The 26,751-nt window shown below is 44.0% G+C and overlaps 1 protein-coding gene and 1 long non-coding RNA gene across 3 annotated transcripts in view; one reads left to right on the forward strand and one right to left on the reverse strand.

Moving 5' to 3' along the window:
- The window catches only part of LOC120896256 (dendritic arbor reduction protein 1-like), a 105,871-nt gene that overhangs the window by 25,419 nt on the left and 53,701 nt on the right, over nt 1–26,751 (reverse strand). For both annotated transcript variants that reach the window (XM_040300245.1, XM_040300246.1), the window contains exon 6: nt 17,126–17,185. In XM_040300245.1, the coding sequence (XP_040156179.1) occupies nt 17,126–17,185 (60 nt within the window). The remainder of the gene's footprint in view (nt 1–17,125; nt 17,186–26,751) is intronic.
- Nucleotides 12,188–13,985, forward strand: LOC120896257. The gene is made up of 2 exons (XR_005738414.1): nt 12,188–12,517; nt 13,620–13,985. It is a non-coding gene; the product is annotated as an uncharacterized LOC120896257 (long non-coding RNA).

The raw sequence follows: 26,751 nt of genomic DNA on the forward strand, positions 1-26,751 counted from the left end.
ATTGTTTAGCCATATTCGGGGTGTTTAGTAAAGCGTACCGACCCCTAGAGTGGAAACAGACAAAGTCAAACAGACACATTTGCTGGCGTTTGGTTTGCCGTAATTCGTAATGTTTTGAGTCAACCGAGTAGTCAGAAGCTTCGGCACTTTTATGATTTTCACCTTCCGTTGGCGCCAGTAGCGGTTGAGTAATGTGGGTAGCTACGATGGGTAAAAAATGTCTTGCACGTGTAAAATGTGTTGGAATTAATAAACAAAATTGAATAAAATGAATCGAATCAGAAGGAAAAAAGTAAAATCGTTAATTATTATCGCGTCGTATTAAAGTTTCCAATACGTCACTATTTTCTCTAGCAAAAGTGTCCCGTAAGCGAACACGTACAAACAAACAGATCATAAAACTGGTTTTTATGAAAATATGAATTTCATGTAGGCTGCAAACCCGTCGCCAGCCGCACGTCGCCCGATCAGGCTCGTTTGTCACCACCAGCAAGCTACTCTATCGCACCGTGTTGCCTTCGAGCATAAATATGATGCGATGCTGAAAACACAGGAATTAATAATAATAGAAAACCGATGGACAAATGCGACAAGATCCAAGTGGTACAAAATTAATGCGCGACACTAGCGCGGACCCGGTTACGATCGCGGGTACGCGGGAACGCGAGCGTCTATGAAGTTGTTAAATTTCTCACGCTCGTCGCCTGATGCTTGTTTGAGAACAACAACACTCGTTGAAGTCACTTGAAACCGTTGTCGCTCGATCGCCCCAGCAACGGCTGGTACGAGCTGCTGAGGTAGCATTGCTGCTTACATCGTGTTCGCGCTCTCGAGCCAGCTCAAGCGGTTGTCCGAAATATCATCATTCATCATAAAAGTGGACAAAGTACAAAGGCATTTAGGGGCTTTATTCTTCGGGGTAGCGGTGTTTTAGCTACTGGATTATTTCACTAAAAGCCTACGGTGCAGCACCGGTGCGAAATGTAGGACACCGAGTGCTATCGACACGATCGCTTTCGGAAACAACCCTGATGGAACCATGGGCAAACTAGACACACACCAAGCCTTCTGACTTCGTGTGAGGTTTTGTGTGATGAGGTCTCTGTAATGAGTCCGAAAAACGTTTGAAACAACACATCAGTGTAGTCTTTCAGCGTCCAATCGATTGGAATGATCTTTCCCTTTGAAAGATTCAATCATCGCCCGAAAAGTGGATCGGTTTAGCCTCGCCGAAGGAAGAGCGGACAGCTATTGGGGAGGTTAATGTTTGCGCCCCATCCACCTCGCGTGGTGTCCATATATGGAGCGGTTTGTCGACGTGGCTGGACGTTGATTTATGTATTGCTCGTTCGCCAGGAAGCTGTTTTGCCGGCGGCGAGGTTAAATATCCTTTTATTCTAAATTATTGAAGAAAGGTGACACTGGCTGCCGAGCGGGGACGTAAATTAACAAAAATAATGATTTCGAGAGGTCATATGTCAGAAATCGCAATGCCGATACGTGCAGCACTCAGGCCAGGAAAGTCAAGGCAGGGACAGATCATGACCAACGGCTTTTAATGTTTCACCAAAGGCGGAGAAGTTAAATGCTGCCGGAAACAATGAAACGTGTGAAATGTTTTGAAGGAGTTACCGCGGGTAGCGTGTTGCATAAAGAAGGTTAATTATCTGTTTAAGGCAATTCAACATAAACCTTATGTGGATAGTCCTAAGGCAGAGAGTTTGTATTTTTTATGTAAATTACATATTTTCCTCTTAAAAACAGTAAAAAATAATACACAGCACTGCTTTCTGAATGAAAGCAACACTAACAAAGCTCTGTGAAACAGGTTCAATATGAAGCTGGAAATTTGCCCTAACAGCATCCTTAAGTTATTCGTATGTTTGTCTACCTTTAACTAATTTGCCAATACACAAAATCAAATCAAACACAGCAGGGCGCAAACCGTACTGTGCGGTCCCTGTGCAGACAACCTGCCAATCGACTGCTTTGTTTCGGTTCCTTTTCCTATTCGCTTCTCTTCAAACTACACAAACGATTCGACTGCTCACCATGACCAGCTTCCAGAGGATAATCAGAAGTTGTGATTTCAAAGTTTGGCCTGCGGTCCCCGGCGTGGCGCACACGGCTGGTCGCACTCGGTGTGAGATAAATGGATTCAGAAGCGTTAAATAATAGATATGAACCTCGTCACGCTTATCACGCCCGGTGCACAGGTAGACGTGGGATAAATGAGAGCACAACTGGCCAGAGGCGAGATGAAACTGGTTGGAAAAGAAATGCGCATCGGTGTCTTGCGGAACGCGACACAGACCAAAAAAAACGGCCGGATTCTTATCGCGGAAGCATGTGGCAAGGTGTGCGGAGAGTCTTCAGTCACCCACCAACGAGCCTTGTTTTTTTTTCGCTTAACCCCTTCCGTGAATAAAACGCGACCGCATGAGCATACTTTAAACGACTATAAATATGACATAATTTACGATTATGGATTCTTATTGAATTTTCTTCATCGCCTTTCATCTGCGGTCCCTGCGGTTTCTATCGAGCTTCCAGTTTGGGTGGTTCATTCAAGCAGCCGGAGCAGCAAGTGCGTGTGTAATCGTACGCATGTATATGGCTGAGTGTATGTGTGCACGCGAACAGCTTCTTCCAGTAAGGAGAAGACATCTACTTAACTAGATTTTTTTAGACACCTCAAACGCCGGCATCGGGCACGATCGGACTGTCGGTCAGTTTATGAGCAATAAAAAATTTAATTTATGCCTCGATAAGTTTGGATTTCTTCCTCCTTCCACCCGCGGGAGCCTCCCCGAACAGACGAGCGGATATCATGTCCAGGTGACGCTGATGACGATTTCCGCTGCCAGATGACCAGATCCGAGAGCTGATCGGGGGCGCGAGATTAGAGGCGCGAATGGAATGTGCCAGCCGAGGTTTATTATAACGAGCCATGGACTTCTCTGCCCTGCGTCTCTCGCTCACTGGAGGCAGAATTTGACCTTACTGGTCATCGTCGGGTTTATGGACTGGCAAAAATGTTCGCCTAGACATTATCTATTTTTGAGCCGCGGAAAGTGGTGATGAGTAAGCGATCGTTTTATTTCTAATCTACCATAGAGCAAGGGGAAACTTTGTCCATTTTAAAATCGATAAATTGCTATCGGCAGGGTGACATAAATATGAGAATACAAATGTATTCTGATGCTGAATCGTTGTATCAGTTACTAACGTGTGCTAACCGTACCTGAAGTGCAAACGATAGCACGCGCTATCTTGGGTGAGTTCACATTTAACGGCAGGAAATTGTGCGATCGCGTGCGCGATTAAGGAACAATGTATGCAATCGTTTTACCGACCGGTTAAGATAATGTTCATAATGTATCGCCCGTGGGTTTCTCCTTCTGACACATTACATATTGCACAGTTTTTCATCATCATGCGCAGGTAATTATGTTGCATGATATTTCGTTTCTAATTTCCCTCTGTGGGATTGACCCAAATCACCACCTCCCGCGAGCAATCGACTGGAAGCAGGAAACGAACACACAAAGTTTGCTTTGTTGATCATCTGCACAGGCGATCTATGCAGGTGGGTTGAACGTACTGCCGCGGCGGGCACTGTAAATAATAAATTAGTCAATCGCAAACCGAGACTGGTGCAATGCAAAATGGTTAAATTGTACGGAAAGGCACGGTATGAATCATCCACACGACGTTCGTAATATCTCTTCGAAGCGATCCAGTACGATCGCCTATATCCTCCGCAAACTTCACACGATGTCACTCCGGCGCAGAAGACGTTTGGCCGCGCATTTGAGTGTAGAGAAAATTCATCATCAATCTTTTTGCGATCGCGTAAATCTTCCTGATTTCATCACTGCCTCTAACGTACGAGGGCGCGAGGTCTCGGGACAAACTCGGGGGCGGGCACACCAACTATCCTACCGATCAGAACTGTCAACTGTCATCTGGATGAGTTTGCCAGAGCCCCAGTGGTATACAGTCGACGAATGCGTCCTAATGGCAAAACAAAACAAAATTCAGCGGAACTCGTCTGTGGCTGAAAATGTAGTGAGCGAGTAGCGCAGTAAACGAGAAAATCATCCACCACTAGCCAGATACCGCACAATCGGATCACAGTGGTTAGCCCTAGTCGAATGGCGGGAGGAACACGTCTCTCTTTACTCAATTTCCGTACACAATGCTACCAGCCACTTCTCGCTGGCAACGAATCGAGGGTGCAATTGCCCACTGTAGCTACACCGGGAGCATTAGTTGCAGCAGTTTCATAGGGAATCATGAGAAGTTCGAAAATTGAAACACCTACGCGCCGCTAATCAGACAGATCATTTTTAATCCATTTCCATTCCGTACCCCTAGCTCGGGTAGTCGCGAAGTTTCGCGCGTCATGTCTCGGCTGGTACACACTGTCTGCTGGTGCAGGATCATTAGTAATGCTTGTTGTCGTCGTCATTGTCGCCAACAGCTATGAACGTGGATGTATACTAAAAAATTGTGGATGTTCAGCAGAGTGTCTATCGCTTCTTCTTACGCCTGTTTCTCAAGGGAATGACAATTTGTGATTTATCAACGAGACACGATCATGATTCGCTTTTCAATCAGAAGCTTGCTGTAGTTTAACAGCTTTTTGCAGGATTCAAGAAGACTCGTGTTGAACGTCAAGTAATTTTTAAAGCTTCTTGCGTATATTTAACGAAGAAGCATAACACATTTTAATAAAGAAATGTATGTTATGATAAACTTTGTTTAAAATGGGATCTATGCGTTTTTACAAAATATACGGAGAAATAAAAATATGTAGATAAATGTTCTTTTTAAATCTCTACAAATTCAATTTAACCTCAGTTCTCGTTGTCTTTCCTTGATAAATGCATTACCAGTTTACGCCATTCTTCAATATAAACCTCACATCAAACTGTAGTAAATTGCGTTTAAATCTCGTAATTAAGACTCGTCTTTTCTCATATCATGTAGTAAGAAAGCTCATCAAAGCAAGTGTAAAAATGACACCAAATATGAAGGAGATCTCAATTTTGACGCTCTACCAACATCAAATTAACCGAGTAGCGATGCGATCGAGATAGTTTTTCTCTCTCTCTCTCTTTCTCTTCTTTTTTCTCTCTCTAAAAACGAGGAGATAACAAGATCACGCACTGAGCCGGCACATTGAACAACATAAATTTTGGGCCAATTATCGTGTCCATCCCCGGGGATGAACACTTTCCATATATAGCGCCGTGGGTACGCAGCGAAAATAAAACACTCGTTATTTCAGTGGGTATTATGTTTCAAAACATTAAATAAATTACCACCATCCTCCCTCGGGACTTCCCTCCTTTCCACGCATGGTATCGAGGGAGGCATGCTTTTGGTGACACTTTTTGGGTTTAGGTGCACTCAAAACGGAAGAAAAACAGGTATCTTGAACAGGTCCAATCTGAACATGTTGCAATTTTGGCTCGACTAAGAAACGCCGAACGTGTACGGGATCGCTATCACGATGTGGTTGGATCTTGATGCATCGGTAAATCGTTTAATATGTAGCACCTTCCGCTGTGTATGGCGTTGGCTAGTGCTAGGTGGAGAAACTGGCAACTGGAAATGGTACAGACGGATCGGCTCATTTTCCCCGACTTTCATCGACACTCGTGATACGTAAAACGATCAGCGCTTGGGTGGGATTGCACAGAATGGATGCATTTAGCGTTTCTTGAATGAAGATGAAACCTGTTTGAAGCGTAATGCAAAGATTAAGATAGAAAGCTAAAAAAAACCTACACATTTCTTCTCCCTGTTTGTCACCAAGTTTACCGCACACTTGGCACTACTATTCACTAACGACTAAGCGTCTTTCACCTTAACCTGTGCCAGTGGCACTCAAACAAAATGTAAACTTTAAGCAGGGGGACGATGAGCCGGTTCGGTTTGGTGAAGGCGATGTTGGTGAATGACCACCAAATAAAAATAAAATAAGCTCAGCTCTGCATGCTCTGAACATGCCGCTACGGGTCGACGGGTATGCAAAGCGAGGGAAGACAACACACCACGCAGAGATCGACGAATGGGACGGAACGGACCGTGAGGAAATTGATGAAATCCCCCACAAACAAGTCTCGAACGATTGGAATGGAATGGATGATGGAACGAGTCACTGATAAGTGATGTGATGCTGTGCCTGCTGGGTGAGCTGGTCAGGAAGATCGATCTAGTGGTTTGAAGGTAGCTGGAGAGTGAGGAAGCGAGTGGCAGCAGACGAAGAACGAGTGGGGCGGCGGGATGTAAGCACCCAGATGGTCCCCTTGACTAGGCGGCACAAAACAACGGAACATGGAGAGCCGCCTGGTGTAACCGGTGAAGCAGGAAATGTTGTACAAATTCATTCATTTATTCCATTCATTAAATCTTCGCTGAGCTTTTTCGCTCGTTCCGTTTTCTGTTCGTTGTCGGTTTTACACTTTTTTTCGTACTTTATTCTTCTTTTCTTTTCTTTGCTGCTTCGCTTCTTTATTGTTGCCATTCTCTTCATCGAATCGGTCACTTTTTTTCTCTCTCATTCTCGTTTTGATGTTGTTGTCTCCGGTGTTCCCTATTTAAAGGCTTTATGTTTGCGTTTTCTATTTCTTCGCTCGATATGCTCATCTTTTGGCTTCAGGCGAAACGCAGCCGAGTGAACGCCCGAACGCTTCGAAGAGTCTCTGTACATCTTTTCCATTCTGTGCCAGCCTTCGATTTCTGCTCGATCTTGGTTTCGGCCGGCTTCCGGCACAAGAGCCTGCGCGTGTGTATGCGTGCGCGAGTGGCCACTTGAGTGACTCTCTCTCGTGGTTCTGCTTTATCGCTCAGCTAAGAGATGCGTTCAAGGCGTAGGGGAATTATTTATTGTGCGATATTCGGTGATCTACGGTTGACATTGTGACCCCTAAAGCATGTTGAACATGGTCGGCTCCGCTCAGCCGAAAGGACAAGGCGAAAAGCAAGCACATCTTTGGCATCGGGGCGTGTCAAGTGGCTGGGGGGTTTGTTTTTTTTTATTATCTTCGTATATCCCTTGCCTCTCTGTTGCTATTTCATCTGATCTGATCCGGCCGGTTGGCAAATGACGAGCGTAGCATTTATGCGGGCGGGCGAGTTTGCGATGGGTTTAACATTTATTTGATTAAGCGCGCGTTTCGAATCGGTGAGAGATTGGTTGCTGATAGTGTTATGGAAATTTATTATCACAAATCAATTTAAAGCAACGCTAGCTGGTCGAGATTGCGGTGTATAGATGCTTTTAGCTGGGTCAATTATCATTTGCTTGACAAACAATGACTCGCATAGTGGTGAGTGTGTGATACAAGTGTTCCAAATATTTACAAACATTGAACAGGACAGACCATTATTTGAGAAAAAACTAGTTCGAAGCTTCTCTGAGAAATTTTTTCTACAATGATTTATAAACCGCATCGAATGAAAACTTTTTACGTACATTCTATACTATTATTATTTTAGCTAATGTTTCATACCGAAATGAAAGTTTTCTGCAAATAAAACTGGATGGAACTTAAAACACTTCTTTCTTAAACACTAAATACTCTTAATATTTTATGTCTTATGCGCTGAATATAGGCCCTAGAGTTATTTACTTAAAATCACCTACATTTTTAGGCATTTAAGGCTAAAAATATTTTTTCTTTGGAAATAAACTATCAATGATTTAAGTTTTTTGCAGCAGATGGTAAAAACTCAGTAACAAACAGAAAAGTCAGTAGAATTGTAGTACTTTTCTCTACTCAACTAACTTGTTTATTGGATAGCTGTACCGATTTTGGACATAAGAGACCATCGTGACAAACATTTGACCCGGCACTCGAAAACGTCCCTTAGCGCCTCCAAATTTAAAGCGCGCACATCACTCAGAAAGTAAACTCAACTAGCGTCGGTTAATCTTGAGCGTAAGTGCAAACAAACGGAATCAACAAAGCTGACCCGATCGAAAGCAGATCAAACCCCTCGTCCCGAACGCGTGGGCCGTGGGAGAATGCGACCATGCGGTAGAAAAAGCGATTGGGTTTCCTTTTTTTCGCCTCCCTTGCGTCATGCTAGCGTCGAGATGCTTTAGGAACAAATTGGCTCCGGGCAGTGCACTCGATAAACCGCTCGAAGAGGTCTCCGAAATGCTGCGGCAAAGCGGCTTAAAAGCCGCTACGCAAGGTCGGTGGAAGTTTTGGGGCCCGTTAAAGGCGCGTAACTTGAAATAGCTCAATAATCCAGCGCCAATCGATCGGCTGATGTGACCGGGAGGTGGCAATGAATGGTGAGGCGAGAGAGAAAGGAACATGAACGATTTAAAGGCGAAAATCCAATATAAATTATCGATTTCACACCTTATTGACATGAACGAGCTTTTTGTTATGGGTGATTTTGTTTTTTGCCTTCCAACCATCGTGCAACCCCCAAACTGTAGGGCACTCAAAGTCGGAAAGCTTTGAACGTCCCAAATGAGGGATGTGTACGGCCGGCGAAGAAAATGTTACATTTATTGTGACAATCTTGTAAAGCGTCCTCTTGAGACTCAAATAGTAAAGCTTGAAGTGTTTGTGGCCGATTGTCGAACTTCGAATCGAAAGTGCGAGAGAGAAAGTAGTGCAATGAGCAAAGTATTATAGATGGCTAGACGACACAGCGGTCTTCTTGTGAGTCTCGGTTGACTACACTGCATCACCGAAATGAATGCTAGTTGCATTAATTTTCACATAATTTACGATGCATTACCGTGGGTGAGCGTGAGACATTTACCGTGCGCCTCGCATTACCAATTATTACACAATTTATTGCTAATCGGACAAATTTTTACGACCAAACCAAAGCGCAAGATATAAGGCGAGATCAACCGTATGCTAACAAACGTGGAAAAATTCCATATAATAGGCTATTTCATAGTACAACATAAAAAAAAAATCAGCGGGACCGATAAAACAGATCCCTGCACCCTGTGAGAGGAGAACCTATCGTAAAGTTTTATGGGGTGGCTTATGAGGTTGAAGTTCTGGAAACTGGTCAAGGCATTTTCGAGCGGACACGAATCATCGATACGGCTGGGAGTCGGAATAGGGCTAAGCTGGCGCGTAAATTGATATATAATAATAAAATTGTTTTTATCTGCTTCTTTCCTTCCCCCAGGGTGCTTGGGTTCGTTTTCGCCCGCAGCATCCTCGCTGGAGGTGAGCGTTTGGGAAAGATGGAAAAAATGTTATATATTTTGATTGTATTGTGTGACGAGTAACACTCATAGCAAAAAAAGCAACTGAGCGTAAAGGGGTGTATAGGAGATTAAACATTTTATTGTCTTCGCTAGGTGTTGTTGATCGAAGGTTAAGGATCAAACCTCGAAGGGAGCTAGAAAGGAGGATTAAAGAGACAGTTTTACGTTGCGTTGCAGGGGGAGGTGGGTGTTTTTGGTGGGCTTATATGCTTCGAAAATAGTATAAAATGGAGCTACCCCATAATTGAATATTCAAATGTAGCCTCCAACTAACGAACGACCGAACGAACAAACGGGGTGAGTATTGTGTTGCAGCATATGAAGGTATGAAGCTAGACGAGGACATAAATCATCAAAGGCGCAAGTCAAACGGTACAAATTAAGGGTTCACTGTTCGCAGTTACATTTTTATGATACCAGCAAAACTTGCAGTCATCGACTAGGATATTGGATTTGATTTTTTTTAAATTTTATTCCCGACCGTTGCAAGTTGCTGACTTGGCTTGTTGATGATCATGGCTTAAGAGCAAGACCAGCCGATATTTTCCTTCAAGCCCCAATATTCATCACTGTTTTTATTTATCAATATTTCTTGTCCTTCCCAAATTACTTACTTAATAGAGAAATTCTCTTATTACTTAGGATTTTTGCCAAATAATGCTAAACTACGTCGGTTTTGACACATGGATGACATTTTGACATATTACGTAAAATATGATCTTATCTTACTTGCTGATATCACTTTGTAACCATTAGGCTCACGTTGACCCATATTTGACTTTCTGGTACGAAAAATGCTCAATTTTATTCCCAACTAGTTAAGGCCCGGTAAAATCTACCGGATGTCCTCAAATTTAGAATTATTTTCAAACTCTACACGTTCAGTGGCAACAACCATAACTCAAACACCTATTTGTTCTTATGCGTTACACCACAAATGCGTTAACCTTGTAACTTCCTGGACAGTTCTTACTGTACTTTGCAGAACCGTTAAATATCGATGAGGCTACTTTTGAGCCAAGTCACGCAATTTTGTAATTTTCGAACTGATACATTCCATGCCTCTGTTGACACAAATGTATAATTTTTTATTATTATTTTTTAGTTATCGGCGTGATTTTTTGGAAAGTATAGCTAAGTAGTAACCTCAACAACATGTGCATTGAATAACGTATTGATGTGCAGTGGATTAAAAAAATTAGGGTGCCGCTAATACATATACAACATGTTTAGATCCAATCCCAATTGTGTACTTAAAAACATACAATTTTTGAAATGCTCACTTCTGCTTCAATCCATTTTGTGTTGGTTGTGCCCATAAATGTAAGATTGAACTATAAAAATATGATATCGCACATGGTTCGAATTACATTTCTACTCTTTTTTTCGACTTATGTTTCATACGTTAGATAATAAGTAATAGATGCTTAGAGCATTTTCAATGTAAATTTTCCCGGTCTTAAATTTTATAAAGCTTATTTTCAAAAACACCGTCAAAATTTTATTTTATTATCCTGAAACTGGTTTTGAAGTAAAGAATGCAATTTGTATTTGTGTATGAAACAAATGTTATTGTTGCGCCAAATATCAAATTTCAACCGTGAACATATATAACATATAACCCTGATATAACCATTCCAAAGATGTAGTTCTAATATTCCAATCTATACTGTTATAGAAAAGAATGGTTCAACACTGTTATAGCCTTTCCAGACCAATTAACTACTTTATTTACTCTTGCCGCCCTACATTTTTCAGATTTTGTGTCTTATTTGACGTGTCCTTAATTATATCGTGGTTGTTCTTGATCAACACCATAGTACGGTGATAGCATCACATGGTAGATATCACTCTTGATCGAACTCGCCATCACTCTTGATAGAAACAGTCAGAATCTTTTCAGCTCTCTTGAGCACGTTACAGTAAGCATAGTTTCATTGTGGATCGTTCTGTAGTTGATGCTGATCCGGCTAAATGCAGTGCGCACGGTTGTCTCACCTAACGCGCAGTATGTTGCAGTCATGTAGCACAATGAGCCATCTCTCCCTTTAGTGCTTTGTTCCGGAATGACATCCTGAAATAAGTAGTTCTTCCCGCCCGCGAGCAAATCGTTACAAATTCAATTTTAACTTTCAAGTTATCAACATCCGCCATCTTCCGCTCATCCATCCGCTTTCTTGCTCGGAATTTCAGCAAGGCTTTTTAGCATATGGCCGCTTAGGGTCTTTCGGCTACATCCGCCTCTTATTGTCATGCGTTGTCCTTGTCCCGACTCAGCCAATATTGCGGAGTAGTAGATTTGGGGTGGTCCCTTGGTACGTGGTCATCAACTCGAACGACTCAATAATATGCCCGTCATGGGTTCAAACCCAGAATGGACCGTCCGCCCGTAGCAAGGATTGAATATCCGGCTACGTGGTAATGAATTAAGTCTCGAAAGCCTGTATAGGCCGGCATGTCCGCGTAGGACGTTACGACAAAAAGAAGAAGATTTGAGGGAGTGTACATGTTCGACGTCCTGGGTATAGCAACCCGTTTTACAGGATATTATGTACCACACTTATCTGCCGATGACGACGGTTTATGTAGTATTCGAAGTGCTTAAGCACCAATAATGAGTATGGTTGGCTTTATTAATGATTCAATGAATTGGAATATCAACATTTCACAATTAAGCTATTTTGCATAGTTTTCAAACATGTTTTTTTTTTTTAATATTGCCTTGAATATCTTGATTAATAATAGGAAGGGGTATGAGATGGGACACTTTATCATCAGGTGGCTAATTTGCAACTTTAATTATTAAAAAGTTCATTATATCCAATACCATGTGTTTTCAAATCGGTTCGTGTAAACAAAAAATCTAAGTAACCATTGCCCTCATTACCCGCGGGCTGGCAGTGTTGCATGGAGCAAGTCCTTTCGCAGCAACGCGCGTTGCTAAGAGAGCTCTGCTCTCACCGCTTTCTCTCTCTCTTGCTGAATGTTTACTCTCACGTCATTGTGGCGATTTTCGATTTTATATATAGTGAGAAGATGGGGACTGTTTTAACATTTACAAGTGAAATAAAACGAAAAATCAGTGTCTCAACGATCAGGTCGAATCGGACCGTGTCGAAAGCGATCCAAATTGTTGCTACTCTCCCCCCGAGGGTAAGATATCATTATTGCGCCGTGTGCCAATTTTATGGCCCATATTCACTTTTACCAGTCGAAAAAATGGAACTTCATTAACCGTGTATCTCGAATCTCGTGAGTATCCCTTTTTATCGTCATTCTTACATTTCCATCTTGTTGAACCAGCAGCATTGGTCTGCAATTTGTACTGAGAGTTATTTTTTTGTTTTTGTTTGATCTTTCTTTCTCTCGATCTCTCTGCCTTCACGGATGATGAAGTTTGAGTGTATTTTTTCATCGGTGTAAATTTTGTTTCCCCACCATTATGGCCCTACCCCACCCGGGGGCTGGTGAACGGCATGCAAAGTATTTGACGACTAATTAAATGTTGTTTTATTGTTTTTATAACTGCCCGGAGGACGCGTGTAGGTCGGTCGGGTTTTGGTTGGGTCGGTAGCACGGAAAACCGAAGCATTTAGCCATAAGGAAAGGAGCTAGATTGAGCGGGTCTCCATAGGTCACCGAAACGTAGGCCTAATTGATCGAGCCTCGTCAAAGTTGGCACTGGCCTCGACGAATCAGAGCAGCCGCGTGGCGAGGTGGAAACAGTCTCCCAGACGAATTGGCAAAATAGCCGGGAGCAGTGTTGAGATCGAAATTCCCTTTAAATCGATACCGATGGCTAATCGCGAGAATAGCTCCGGGGTGTGCGGAACTCTCAAATAACTGATCGCGATAATGGCGTCAAATCTTGACACCCATCGGGATTTTTTGGAGCTTAGTTTTTTATGTCTGCTTCACAAATCCAAGAATCAGCTCGAGCGCCCGGAAAGAAACGCTCGACTCAGGCCTGTTAAACAACAGCAACGGTTGATTGTGAATGACCGAAGTCGGCAAAGGAAGGAAAGGAGGAGGGGATGAGAGAGAGAAAAGGGAACGGTACAGGCTTATGATACTTATGGTTGTCGAGGGCTGCCGGTGTTGCTGCGATACTGGAATATCATCGAACCGGAGACAGAATGCCTCCGGACAGCACGCGGCAGCGATCAATCATAATTCTTGAGTGTGCGGTCTGCTGAGTGTTGGAGGCTGGTTATTGCCGCGGGCATATTCCTTTCGCTTCCAAAATCACTTAAACATCACCATTCCTTCCCTTGACGCTGAGCATACTGGTAGACAAGTTGTCGAATACTTCTGTGCGTTGGGTTACTTTTAATCTCCTGCTTTCTTCTTCTAGCGTCAGCGTTCTTGGGCAGCAACAAAACATGCTAGAAGAACGATTGGTGTGAACTACAAAAATTGAATTCACAACTGAAACGATCGAATGGACCTTCTCAGTTACGCAAATGGTGGTGATATACGAAACGGCCATAAAGGGTAGAAAATGTTATGAATAGTTGATCACCTACGACCACCCGTTGCTCGTTGCCGTCCGCACGCAGGCTTGAAAGCAAGGATATGGATCTTACTTCGTTTCTGTTTGTGTTGCCTCGCACACATCGGTGAGCGATGGAAAAATGCTGTTGTGACATAGCAGTATGTGTAAACCGCAGCTCTTATAAATGGAAGTTTTGCTCTATCCAGTCGGCTTCTCGGCATCTTAGATCCACGAGATATGGATTTGGGTTTTGGAGGGCTTTTATTTATTTTTTTACCATTTTTTTCATTTTTCAAAGCAACCTTCACAGAAAAGTACACCTTTTGCCTGTATTAGGTATACTTTTCGTTCGCTTTTCGTTTATCGCCATCACACGTAAGAGAATTCATTAATCTATCGGCTGCAATCGATTGCAGTGTTTATGCAGTGAAAAGACAGGTATTGCTTACTGGTAGTTCACACTGCACGCGCACACAACATACGCGCGTATGTGATCGCACACGTACAAACACTCACACACCGACACATCGTGGCCAAGCGCTAACTAATAGCAGCAATCAAAACGGGGGAGAATAATCGCTAGCCCTCTGAAACAGCCGCAAGAGGGCTGCTGCTCGATAAGAACGAACGAACGTTGGTCGGTGTTGGGCATGTCCTTCCTCCCGTTTCAGTCCCCGGGCTACTACTACTGACTGAAGCGAACGTGGAGTCTGAAAAGTGTGGCAAATTTGCGTAGTTAGCGCTGGTAGCGTACGATCAGGGCGCAGAGGGAGCGGAGAGGATGTGGAAGGTGGCTACGAATTCAGTTCCGCATTCGCGTGGAATGGTTAGAAAGGGTAGATCACTCGATCGGTTTCCATCGGCGGGTGCGTGTAATGGACGCCGTTCGATTGTCGAGACCCCTTCGTACGGCGGTGAATTAATTATTGGCAACACTAAATAAATGTTCAGCGCTTTGATCGCGGATTGATCACGACGGATTGCGTACGAGCAAAGGGTGGTGCGTGATGTGTGCTGGACGAAAGTGTTTTTTTTTTTAATTTCTTGCTAAAAAGCGCTGTCGATAAGTGTCTTAGGTGTTTGTTCCAAAAAGTGTAAGGCTTGTTTCGATTGTAATCTTAAAGGAGGTTGTAAATTCAACAGAGCAGTGTGTTTCGAGTCTTGTTCGAAAAGTCATTAGGCTATTCATTAAGCGCCGTACAGAGAAGTGTGTATGCAATTCGACGGACAAGTAGAGAGAATACGTAAATTGAAAGATTGTTGTACTACATGCAACAAATTCTTCAAAGAATAAGCCATTGGAATAGGAAGTATTCTGATATTTATTGCAATGAGTCACTTTGAAATGGTTCATAAGCTATTAATCCAATTAATGATGTAAATGAAAATAATGAAAGAAGTAAACACAACTTTTTCTAATTTTTATGCGATTGTTGCAATGGTTTTTTCTGTTTCTGACCCAATTGAACATAGTTAAATATCGATGTTGAATTTCATTCTCAAAATGCTAATCGGATAATATTTTTTTCCTTCGCAATACAAGAAGAGCATGATGAAAGCTCATTCTCGCTATAAACTATGCTTTTCTGTCAAAGTGTAACGGAAACTGGAAAATAAATTAAAAAAAAACTACTCATAACAAACCTTCAAAACCGGATTGTAAAACAAATGGTTGGGCTCGATTGTTCACTAGCTGCCTTTCAAAATTAATGCTGTGTGATATATCTCCTGCTATCAATCTTCCTCTCGCTTTGAATGAACTCCAAGAAAAGAAAAAATGTAGCTCAGAAAACAAGAGTACTCTTCATCGCATTGCATGATTACGTTACGAGGCGGAATTTCGTCCAATTGCATTAATTTTTTTTCTTCTCTCCGCTTTTCCAAAACATCTCAATCATGTACCTTTCGTGCTGGTGCTACTGCTGGTGAAAACATACTCCAGCACCGTTTAGGACACACCAGTAGCCGGCAGGAATGATGGAATCTGCCTCATTTTTTGTTCGTACCTCGCTACAGCTCTCTTATCACGCACCGCGTCGGTTGGCGGGACGCGGCCGAGCTACATTCGTTTTGCGTTACTTTTGCTGGTGCGGAAAGGATTTCTCTTTCCCCTTCTTTCTCTCTGTCCATCAGTCGACCATTGAGTGCTCCATGGTTCTGACCATTTTCCAATGCCAATAGCTGTCAAAACCATCCGCTGCTACCGTCAATCATTTGCACAGTTCATCGAAGATAGCTCCGATGAAGGCATTTCTTTAGCAGGCGCGAAAGGCTCTCGACATGATCGGGTGGGGGCCCAATTTCAATGTGGCCGGGATGTGTACAGGACGTCGCGCAAGCGCAACGGGCACGGAATACCCCTTTTTGCGCAAAGATGCCGCCCGGGCACGGTCAAGCCGAGCGTGTGAAGCAAGTGAGTGAAAGACTGCTTTTATTCTTTTGTTGCCGCAATCCACCGTTTTCGCAACCGGGTCCCTATCGGGCCCGGCACCGAACAGGTACAATGGGAAGAATATACCGTCGGCTCACAATTGCGAATGACTTTCACTTGACAGACGAAATCGAAAATTTCGAGACAGCGGCGGACAGCCGCTCGGGCCTCGATTGATGGAGGAAAGTTTTCGATCGATGGCCGTTCGCCTTCGCCGTCAGAATCATGCAATGATACCCGCCAGGCCGCCCGGGATGGATGTAAAACCGGGACAAGAAACAATTCGTTCCTCTGACGGGGGTCAAGCCACCCGGTATCGGCAGAAAACGACTCCCTTCCGGCGTGCGAAAGAAAAACCGTTCGTGCTCGTTTACAATCGTGAGCGGGTGCGAAAATACTGTGATGCGTTTCGTAAGGGAATGGTTTCGTGCGAGACCTATTTTGGAGTCGGCCTGGATGTTTCTTTATGATTTTGGCAATGCATTTATACCTCGAGAAAAATGTGATGTAGCCAATCGAAGAGAACTGTAGAAATCAAAGTTGTAGTGACGGTGTTTTATTTACATCGGAATTGGAAAGCCAAAAATTGATTATCAGCCTGTAATGTTTGAAAACTTACTTCATGTAATCATTATATATTACGTATCATGTGTAAGCTTTATGTAATGAATGCTTCATGTATGAGTGATATCGTTTATCGGTCACTGATTATACCGATCAAAGTGATTGGTGTACTCAGTCAAGGCTAACAAAGTTAATAAAAATTAGCCCACATAAACATGTAATTTTTGCTTATTGTACTCATATTCCCGAAATTACACACCATTACTCTTCTCAGTAACATATGTACACCTAAATAGCGGCTTCAAAAAGAGTAAAGTCTTTCATTAGCTTTGTACAATGGCCAAACGGACGCTAAATTAATTTCACTTACCGGTATGAATTCGTTGATGGGCCTTCAGATGCGAGCTTTTGGTGTAAACCTTTGTGCAGCCTGAAAATGAAACAACGTGAAGGAAAATGTAATGAAGCAAGTAGGAAATAATGTGAGAGCTAAATCGACACTAAGTGCTGGCAAATGATGCGCTAAATGGCGGTTGAATTGAAAAACGACTTCGACGCTGCGGCAAGCGATGAACGCGGCGCAATGCCTACAGCTGAGAAAGCCGTCATTTTCGCCAACCCAAGCGTACACTTTCGGTCAGGAAAGTAAGCCGGTAGCGATGTTTTATTAAGATGAATGACAAATAGCATTCCAATGCCGCAAAAGATCGTGTACGGTGTTTGTGCGCGCGTGTACCAGATTTGCCCATGCGATGCGTGCGTAGGTCAAGATGGAAGTTAATTAAAATTATAACTTTAATTACACCGCTCATAAAGTCACTGGCCACGCAGCATCAACGCCAATTTTACGAATCTGTGTGTTTGGTGTATCATTTCTATGGATCAAACGGATGGGGTGCAGATGAAATCGGATGCCGGTCGTGCCGGCATTTTCGGTACGGGAGTCGATCGTAAAGTGAGCAGTTTAAATGTCAAAGTCGTTCGTTACGAGCTCCAGTGTCAGGTCGTGGACGCAATAGATGGATGGCCAGAAAAGCGACGTCAGCAGTTCTGAATGAGAGCGCAGTTTTATTTTCCATTTTTTTTTGCAGCATTCACGCTTGCAATCCGCCTGAGTGCAGTACAATATAGGCCGTGATTCTGTGGAGCAGGTGGCCAGAATGCTCTATATGCGAGGGTCTCAACGACTTAATTATCTGTTTCACGGTTCAGCATTAAATGGTTCACCGATAGTTTGAATCCGATAAACGGCAGCCCGTCCGTTCGGTACCGTTCGCTAAGCTGCAGTGCAGGCAACATCTGGTCATCTGATTTGCGATTCACCTCGTCGGGCTTGACACTGAGCAGCACGACTGAAATCCTTCTTGATGCTCTCGATCGCTTGCGCTTGACGTTACCGGGCTGTGAAGTTCAAGGGCATCGAAAACGAAATGAAACACACATAGCTCACACACAAAAATACTGCCGGCAACACATCCGTAGGACCGTGGACTATTTTTGAGGCGCTGGGACGGTAATAACTAAAGACTCCGAACACTCGAACGCCAGCATTAGGATGCCGGATAATTGCAGTGCAAGCCGGGTGCCTTTTCTTTACCCTTCCATCGTCGCGTACACACTCTGCCTCCTTTGCCCGATATGTAGTGTGCCGAGGTGCTGGCGTCGACGTCGTCATGTTTACTAGTAATGATGGCCTTACCGGCTGACAGATAGATTGGACGCTAAAGTCAAGGATTTTCATGACCACGCGGCCCGCTAGAAGTGGCGCTCGATGCTAACTGCGAATCATACTCATAACTGTAAATATGATTCATGGCGTTCATGCTGAGATACGGGGGCAGAATTCAAGTGACGCCTGCGATGTGTCGGTAGTAAACGCTGTGAATTTGAGAAATGTCATAGCATTGGCCTCGGATCGGTAATTTGGTTTGTTTGGTTTTATGCCCATCATGGCAGTGTGCATCTTTGTTGGAAGTATTGGAACATCTTTTGATACTGGTGTCATATAGAGTTCTCTGATCGGTGCGGATGTATAGATGATGCAATCTATATACGGTGCACATAACTTACCCAAAGTAACCCCGAGTTGAGCAAACTATGCGAAGTGATACCCTTTTATTGTTCAAACTAAATGTTATTTAAGAGATTGTATTTTATTGCATGAAATTGAATTAAAAATACAGATTTATTGATCCAATAGTTATGAGATAAGAAATGCGACCGAAACAAACCGTCCTTCCGTAAATAAATAAAATAATATATTTAAGAGCTGATGGTATTATAAGAACTGTTAACTATTTTGTATGTCGGATGTAGACTGTGATTGGAGTGGTTTGCATTATTATCTATGCAATGGATAGTATGTAACATTTGCATTAACTAAATGGATGTCAATTTGTGGCTTGATTACCATCTCATCTGAATTACAAACACATTAAAATTAATTACTTCGTAAATGCATCTAACATACACTATTGAATTGTATCTAATTTTAATGCTATTATATTCGCGTTTATCAAATAAGCTATTTATACCTAATATAGATAATATTAATTGCTTTCTAAAGCTGAATATTTATTGCTGTGTAGACGGATTGCTTAGTTCACTAGATTGTGCTAGTGTAACATTTTACATATTTAATTCTCGCCATATGAATGCGCAACATGGACCACACTAAAGGGACGCTGAACAGTCAATCGAGAATTCTGTTTGTTATGTCAAACTATTATTTTAACTCAATAGTAAGCTTTAAATTGAAAAATATCCTCAACTAATTTTGTGTACAAGATGGTTGGCAGGGCCAATTTTAAGATGCTGCGCTAATTAGTTGGCAAAAAATCGCCATCACGACGAGATGTGGTAGAATAAACACACCCAGCTTTCCGGATAGATTCCCACTTCCTATCATGCCCTGAGCTCGTAATGCACCTTTTGCCGAGGGTTGAGCAAGTGGACTCACGAACTAAATCTATTAACCTCTCGTGTCGAAGCTAATGGCACATGGACGATAAGTAATCGTGGCAGTAGAAAAAGCCAGCCAAACGGGGGATGGTTTGCCGAAGATGCCCTTCGATGAGCTTAGATATTTTCCCAATCACAAGGGCAAAAATTAATTCACCGTAAAACCTGACGGCGTGTAGCTGAGCTGGTAGAAAAACGGTTGCCCCGTACGGGGTGTCTATCTATTGATTGTGGTATTAATTATCAACGACTTGAAACGCTACAGAAAAAATAAATAGAGCAAATATCACTTCAATTGCAATTGTCTGCAGCGGATTGCAGTGGAAAATCATACCAAGATCCAGTATTAGTTCATCCAGACGATGTTTATTGCCCGCGGTTCGGTTGTACTTCCCCCCCTCGAGAAACGTGTTTCTGTTTTACTCTTTTTGTCTGCTACTATCGATCGATGCTCACCTATCTAGAAGAGCAGAGCAAAAGCACCAACAGGCCAGGGCACAAAATAAATAGAAAAAAACACACACACACACAGAAACGATCGACACAAAAATCTCGTCCATCGTTAGCGTCCGTCTGCAAGCATGATGTCGTGATCAAAGTCTGGTTTAGAGTGGAGCCAACTTTATCACCACTGGACATGCGGCCTTACCGAAGAGATCCACGCTAACTCGGTACAGTCGCAGACACTCCACCCAAAGAAAGGTGCTTTTCGCCGTTCTGTTTCCCTTGCCTGGCCCTCGCCGGCGCGCAGGAGTAACAAAATCGTGGCAAGTGCGCACAATTTGTTGTAGAAATGTTTCAGCATTGCTGCACCGGTGGCTCGATGCACTCGAGCGGCAAGGAATTTATACCTGTCGGCTTTTTTTTTCTCTCTGTTACTTTACTCCCTTCACGCCCAGTGCAAGTCTGGCAGGTTAGCAGCATACCAGCTGGGTCCGTGTGTCACCGCACAGCCCCGGGGGCAAATGAGCAAAACTGAAGGCGATCTATATACCTTTTTTTCGGCGAGGAGGATGATTGCACCTCTACTAACCGCAAGTAACCGGGTGAAGTCGGTCGGTTGGTCACTGAATTCAATTTACTTTTATAATTTAATTTAATTTAATGAAAATAGTTGTACCGGAGAAAGGAGACGATCTGCTGCTGCACGAACTGTGAGTGTATGTGGGGCTGCTACAGTGGGGCGGTATAAATCCCAATACAGCGTGCTCTCTGCAGCATGTCATGATGGCAAGCTCACACACGGAATTGCATTCGTAGCGACTGGGGATGGTGGGGAAGGACAGGGGCACTCGGCAGGCTATGCCGCGCACACGAGAAAGAGAGCACCAGTGCATAATACCTAATCAAAATAGCATAAATGAGGGAAAATTATCACCAGCATACTATCACGCCACACGCGACAGCCGGCAATCTTCTTTGCGCGGCCGACAACAAGGCCCGACCTAGTGGAAAACGAAGAACAGCAGTGGAGAAAGAAAGCGATGCGGGGAAAAAATTGTTCAAGCCATTTATCCAAACATGGTGTTAAATTGTTTAGCGAACGTTTTCCCTGTTTGGCTGCCATTCAGCGCTTGCCTTGCTTTGGTGATATTTCGATCGCACGGGTCAGCAGCTTGCTGCGTGTCGTGGCGGACAATGCGGTGAATGCGAGCACAACTTCTTACTTCGTGCCATTGTGCTCTCGATTAAAGGAGACGTAAGAAAAGCTTCATTTGCTAATTGTGTAATCATGAACAGCCTCAGTGTTGCGCACGATGCTGCAATAATAGAAAATTTCATAAAGTAACCACCGAGCTGAGTGACAGCTTTTTTTACACTAAGTGCTTATTAATCTTACAATTCAATCTCGTAGCTTCTAACGAAGTAACGAGGTAAAACAAGAGTAAATGCAATCAGGCAATCACCTCTAACTGTGAAGTTCAGTTTGTTTTCTTGTTTATAAATCTTTTTGGTCTTAGTTGAGCCAAGTTCACCCAAAAGTTTTACCATATTATTTAAATTTCAATTACACAAATGTCTTCTAAAGTTAAGCAACAATCAACACTGTGGTTTAAAAATCTTGATTCTGTATGACAACCCAATGTTTTCAGCTTAATCAAACCATCCCTTCAACGGTATCTCCAGTAAATGCAACGTATCCGGAAAGAGTTTGGGCAATGCTTGTATTGCATCTATTACACAGCAGGCAGCAATTGTGCGATCGACCCAGCCGTGTTTGTAAATATGAACCCACATTCCAAGGAAACGCCCGTGACTGTGCAGAAAAAAAAGCTCGCTGTCTTAGCATGTCTTAGACTGTCGTGGCGTCGTATCAACCCAATTTCGCAGCACCCAGCCCAGCGTGTATGATGCGGAACGGACGCGTCTAGCTTAATGACGCGTTGAAAGGTAATAGTTTACCAGATTCCAGATTCCGTCGTCACGTCGACGGTGTAGGTACGCGTCCGGCGGTGTTTTCGGTTGATTTGGAGCTGTTTTGCTACCGCCATGACTGACGGTTGAACAAAGGAACCAAACGCGCCCGGCGAACGTGGCGTTCAGGGCGCTGATGGCCGAAATTATGCGCTCCCCCAAGAAGCAGGGTGGCAAACGGCGACCAGCGATCAGCATGCTGGCTGATAATTAAGGTCACTCGTGCTCGGCTCGGAAAGGTGAACTATGGTTCACTTTCGCTTTCGTACGCGGACGTTTTGCATCGTCGGCTGGGCCAGACGTATCGGCACGCTCCAAACGGTCATTATAACGATGTTGTCAAAGTTGGTAAAATCGAACCATGCATCCAACGCCGACCGCCAGTGGCCCAGTGGGCTACGATGTCTTAATTATGCCCTGTTGATCCATCAGCTGTTTTGTGCGAGGAACCAGCAATGGTGGTTTAGAGATCCGACACAAGTCCCGTTTGAAATGAAATTGACACTCCAATAAGCAGCAACATAATGGGATCGTTATGCGTACGATCGGGCCCTTCGCCGTGAGGATTCCGTACCCTCCTCGTTGCTCCCCAAAGCATTACCAAAATCATGCAGTGGACGAGAGGCGACGAAACGAGAGGAATAAAAATCAACCCGAAAATATTTTAATAGCCTTTTGTGCGTCATGCATCCTTCGCCAACCTTCCTACCGGCACGATCGGACGAACTCGGGGCGATAATGGATAAATGGTTTATGGTGCCGTGGAAATCAATCAATTCGCTCTTGTTTGCGGCCTGAGCGAGTCAAGCGGTCGATGTATGCATGACCGATATCAACCAGAAGTTCCTCTCGAATGACCGCCTTGGATCTGTCTTTTGCAATCATCTGCACGTCCCGGTCAGTACCGTTCCTCCCACGTGCCGCGTGTGCCTACCGTACAGCCTGAACTAGCGCGGGCCCTGCTGCGTGGTGCTCGTAGTGCAATCGCAATTTGATCTCAGTGGGATAAAAATCCAATAAACTACAATCTATTCATTACCTCGGTGCTCTTTTTGGCATTCGCTGGCCGTACGGCGTGCAGCGGTCCAAATCAGGCCAATCATCACATGCAGAGCAAACATGAATGAATAAGACTGACGGGGCGAGGCAGCTCTGGTCCGTCGTCGCCGTCATCTTCGTCTATGTATGTGTGTGCAGGACGTTTGAAAGGAATAGCGCACGTCTAGGGTGCCCTCTCCCCGGTTACGGCGAGTGGTGGTCTAGTTTGAACTACGCTTTATTTAGTTGCAGGTACGATTTTTGTTTTTGCTGTTGCTTTTTCCTGCAAAACGTCTGCAAGCCACTACTCCGGTTTATGGTTTCGTGTCGGTTTTGCATGACCCATCGAAGGCTACAGTCCGGGCAGCATACCAGCTGGGCACTTCGTGGCCTCGGGACCAACAACAATGCGAAATAAAAATAAAATATTAAATTTTATAACTTATTCTGATCATTTATTACCGCCAAGTCTAGCGGCCGCCACCATAAGTAGGTCCAATGCAGTGACGCGTGAAAGCAAACGTGCCAATTCAAAGCCGATCAAAACCGAAATAGAATTGTATCAAAAACCTCCTAGCACGGTTGGCGCGACTGTTGATAAATGCGTACGATCATTCGAGCGCTGAAGATCATTTACCAAACTTCACCACGCGGGTACCGAATCTGTAACCTTTCACTTTTTTCACGCTTCCCCCGATCTTGCATTGCTTCGATACGGCGCCCATGGCCAGGGTGACTCAATTGGGAACGATTTCGGTGCAATTCGAACCGTTCAAACGATCCAATCGTCACCAGATTGTTTGGACGTTAGGCATGACGGGCGTGCAATTTGTGTCACTATGCGACTAAACGTAATCCTACCACGTGTGTGTGTCTGAAGGCCTTTTTTTCTTCACTCATGCCTCGGAATGTTTCCTCAACATTGAGCTTCCCCGGACCACTAATCTTTTTGCGCTTGAGACGAACCCGTAGCTCTCAAACGTCTTCAGAAATGCAATCGTATCCGATTGGACGCTTTTGCAGAATGTGGCAAGGTACGGCATGAGGCACCAGCGGGTGGTCGTAAACTGAAACGGTTATTATCAATTGGCCAAGCGAAATGTGTTTCTGTGTGTGTGTGTCTACGTGTGCAGAGTGTATCGTAGAGGGCGCCGTTTAGAAATGGAAGCTAATTAATGATTCGGTCATGAGCGCAATAAGGATTAATTAAATTTTATCTGATGGTGCCCCGCGACTTATGGGACACGACCGTGATTCGCCAGCTTCTTCTGCTTCCGGCAGATTTACTATTAGGCGGGCATTTGGACCCAAGCTTCGTGAGGATTACCCGAACCGTGGAAAAAGCAATCGACCCATCTGAGTCGTGATAAGGAACGTCTTCGGTACGGTCTGATGTTTCCGGCTGGCTAGTTGAGCTCGAATTTATAGCTACGTTTAAGAATGAATCCATTTCCTGCTAGGTTTGCTCAAAGTGGCTTGCCTTAAGTATTTTTGATATAATTTTATTCGACAATTTTATTTTTAAATATTTTCAAACAATAACCAAAATAAGTGTATGTAACATTATACAGATGTTCTTCGAAGCAGTCAGCTTTGGAACCTTCTAGCTCGAATACGGTATAATGCTGGAGATTAACCTTCAACATTAACGAAACATTGTTTTGCGCTCAAGTTAACAATATCCGGTTTGTAGGAACAGATACGAGGTTCCATTTTTCCACTTCTCTGTACATAACAAAGCTCCCTCTGACGAGGGCAATGTAAGCAGCACAATTTGGTGGTTGTTGTAAATAAAACATGTTCCCATGCGTTCAATTCCTTGTTCTCAAAACCATTGAACTAGAATCGAAGCCGTAGCGATCTGCTCCATGCCAGTGGAACAGATTAAGGGCCGTAGCAAACAAATCCGAACAAAGTCCCGGAGCCCCAGAACGAAACACTAGATCGATCGATAATGTTCGTCCGAAACCGTATGCCATATGCCACAGCGGGGTTGCCTGTCCGTCCTCGCCGATCGTGTCGCGTAAAAACTGTGTATCATGGCTTTTTGATTGATTGGTAAAGAAAAATCACGTCACACTCTCGTCAGCCAAGAATTTGATCTTGATTCACGATCATTCGTCAGCGGACAAAGCACCTGGGTGACGAGATCAAGATTCGGTTAGCGTTCGTTCTTGTACGTGTAAGCAAAAAAAAAAAGGTAGAGGTAAAAATAAGACACCACCCGGGCTGGACACCCTCGACCGGTTGCGTATTGGATTGAAGGAGAAAAGCCGAAGTTCAGAAGTTCAGTAGATCCCCAGACCCTAAATGGTCCGGGTAGTTGTTTGTTCGCCCGGGTGCAATTGAGTGACCCCCGCTGATATGTCCTCGACACGACCGTAACAAACGAACAATTGCGACTGCCTAGAGCTTCGAACTAAACAGCCTACTGGCGGTTGGCCCGATTCCAGCGTATTAATCATAAATTGTATCGACAAATTCAATTGGATTGGAAGTTGTGTAAAGCGCGACTAATAACAGGCAGCAAACAAACATTGCGCGTTATTAATGATTTTTCAATTTACGAAACCTAGGACCTGGCCCTATTTGTCCCAGGATAGAGCGCCAGGGAACTTTGTACCGTGTATCACCGTGTGTGTGTGTTGCGAATCACGGTAATGTAGTGTAACATGCCAAAAGCTACAACACCACCAAGCGCAACGCAGACAGCGCTGACAGATGACACGATCCAAGGTGGCTCCTCGTACTGCGTCCACCCGCAGAGCCTAGAGACCCCCAGTGTCACAGATCCCGGTGATCCATGTTTATTTCGGGCTCCCACCGCATGTCAGCGGGATTGTTAGTGGGAGCCCAATGATTATGTTGCTGCTGATCTAGCTGCCAATGGGTTCGAAAGATGATGTGTGTTCCCTTGCAGTGCCTGGCTGTGCGCTTGCTATGGCTGCACGTGACTGTGTGGCAGAAGATATGTGGAACTAGTTCGAACGGGAGTGCATCGCTCACTTCGCGCAGAGTCGCGCGTTTCTCACCACTCTATATGGAATTGAAACTGATTCGCTTCGATGACAACTTTTTCACCCACCTTCCTGGTGCGCGGTGCGCTTCCACTTCTTTCCCAGCTGTCATGCCACGAGCTGGCGCGGGCAAGATGGATGGCGTGTGAAAGGGGAAAGTACAGCACGAGTTGGTTTAGAAGTGGCGCGTACTCATGCAGTAGCGAGAGAAAAACAAAACACGAAAAGGAATCAATAAATCATTGTTCCCTCCCGCCCTGGCACAGACTCTATCGGGACGCAATTATTAAATCTTATTATGTGATAAATCATGATTAAAAATTCTGTTCCTATGGCCCAGGTATCGTCCCAGGGGCTGGACATCGTTGGTACACCGCACGGTAAAAAAAACCAACGTGATCATTGCACGAACATCCGGCAACGGGAGACTTGCTGTCCTCCTGCACCGAGTGGCTACCGATCGTCATTAATTGATTTAATTAGAGAAAATAATTACGCGCTTCGTTAGGACAATTGTTGCCCACGGTGCAGCTTAAGGAAGGTTAATCAGAAAAAAAACAAGATC

The sequence above is a fragment of the Anopheles arabiensis genome, chromosome 2, assembly GCF_016920715.1.
Source record: "Anopheles arabiensis isolate DONGOLA chromosome 2, AaraD3, whole genome shotgun sequence".
NCBI classification, from domain to species: Eukaryota; Metazoa; Arthropoda; class Insecta; order Diptera; family Culicidae; genus Anopheles; species Anopheles arabiensis.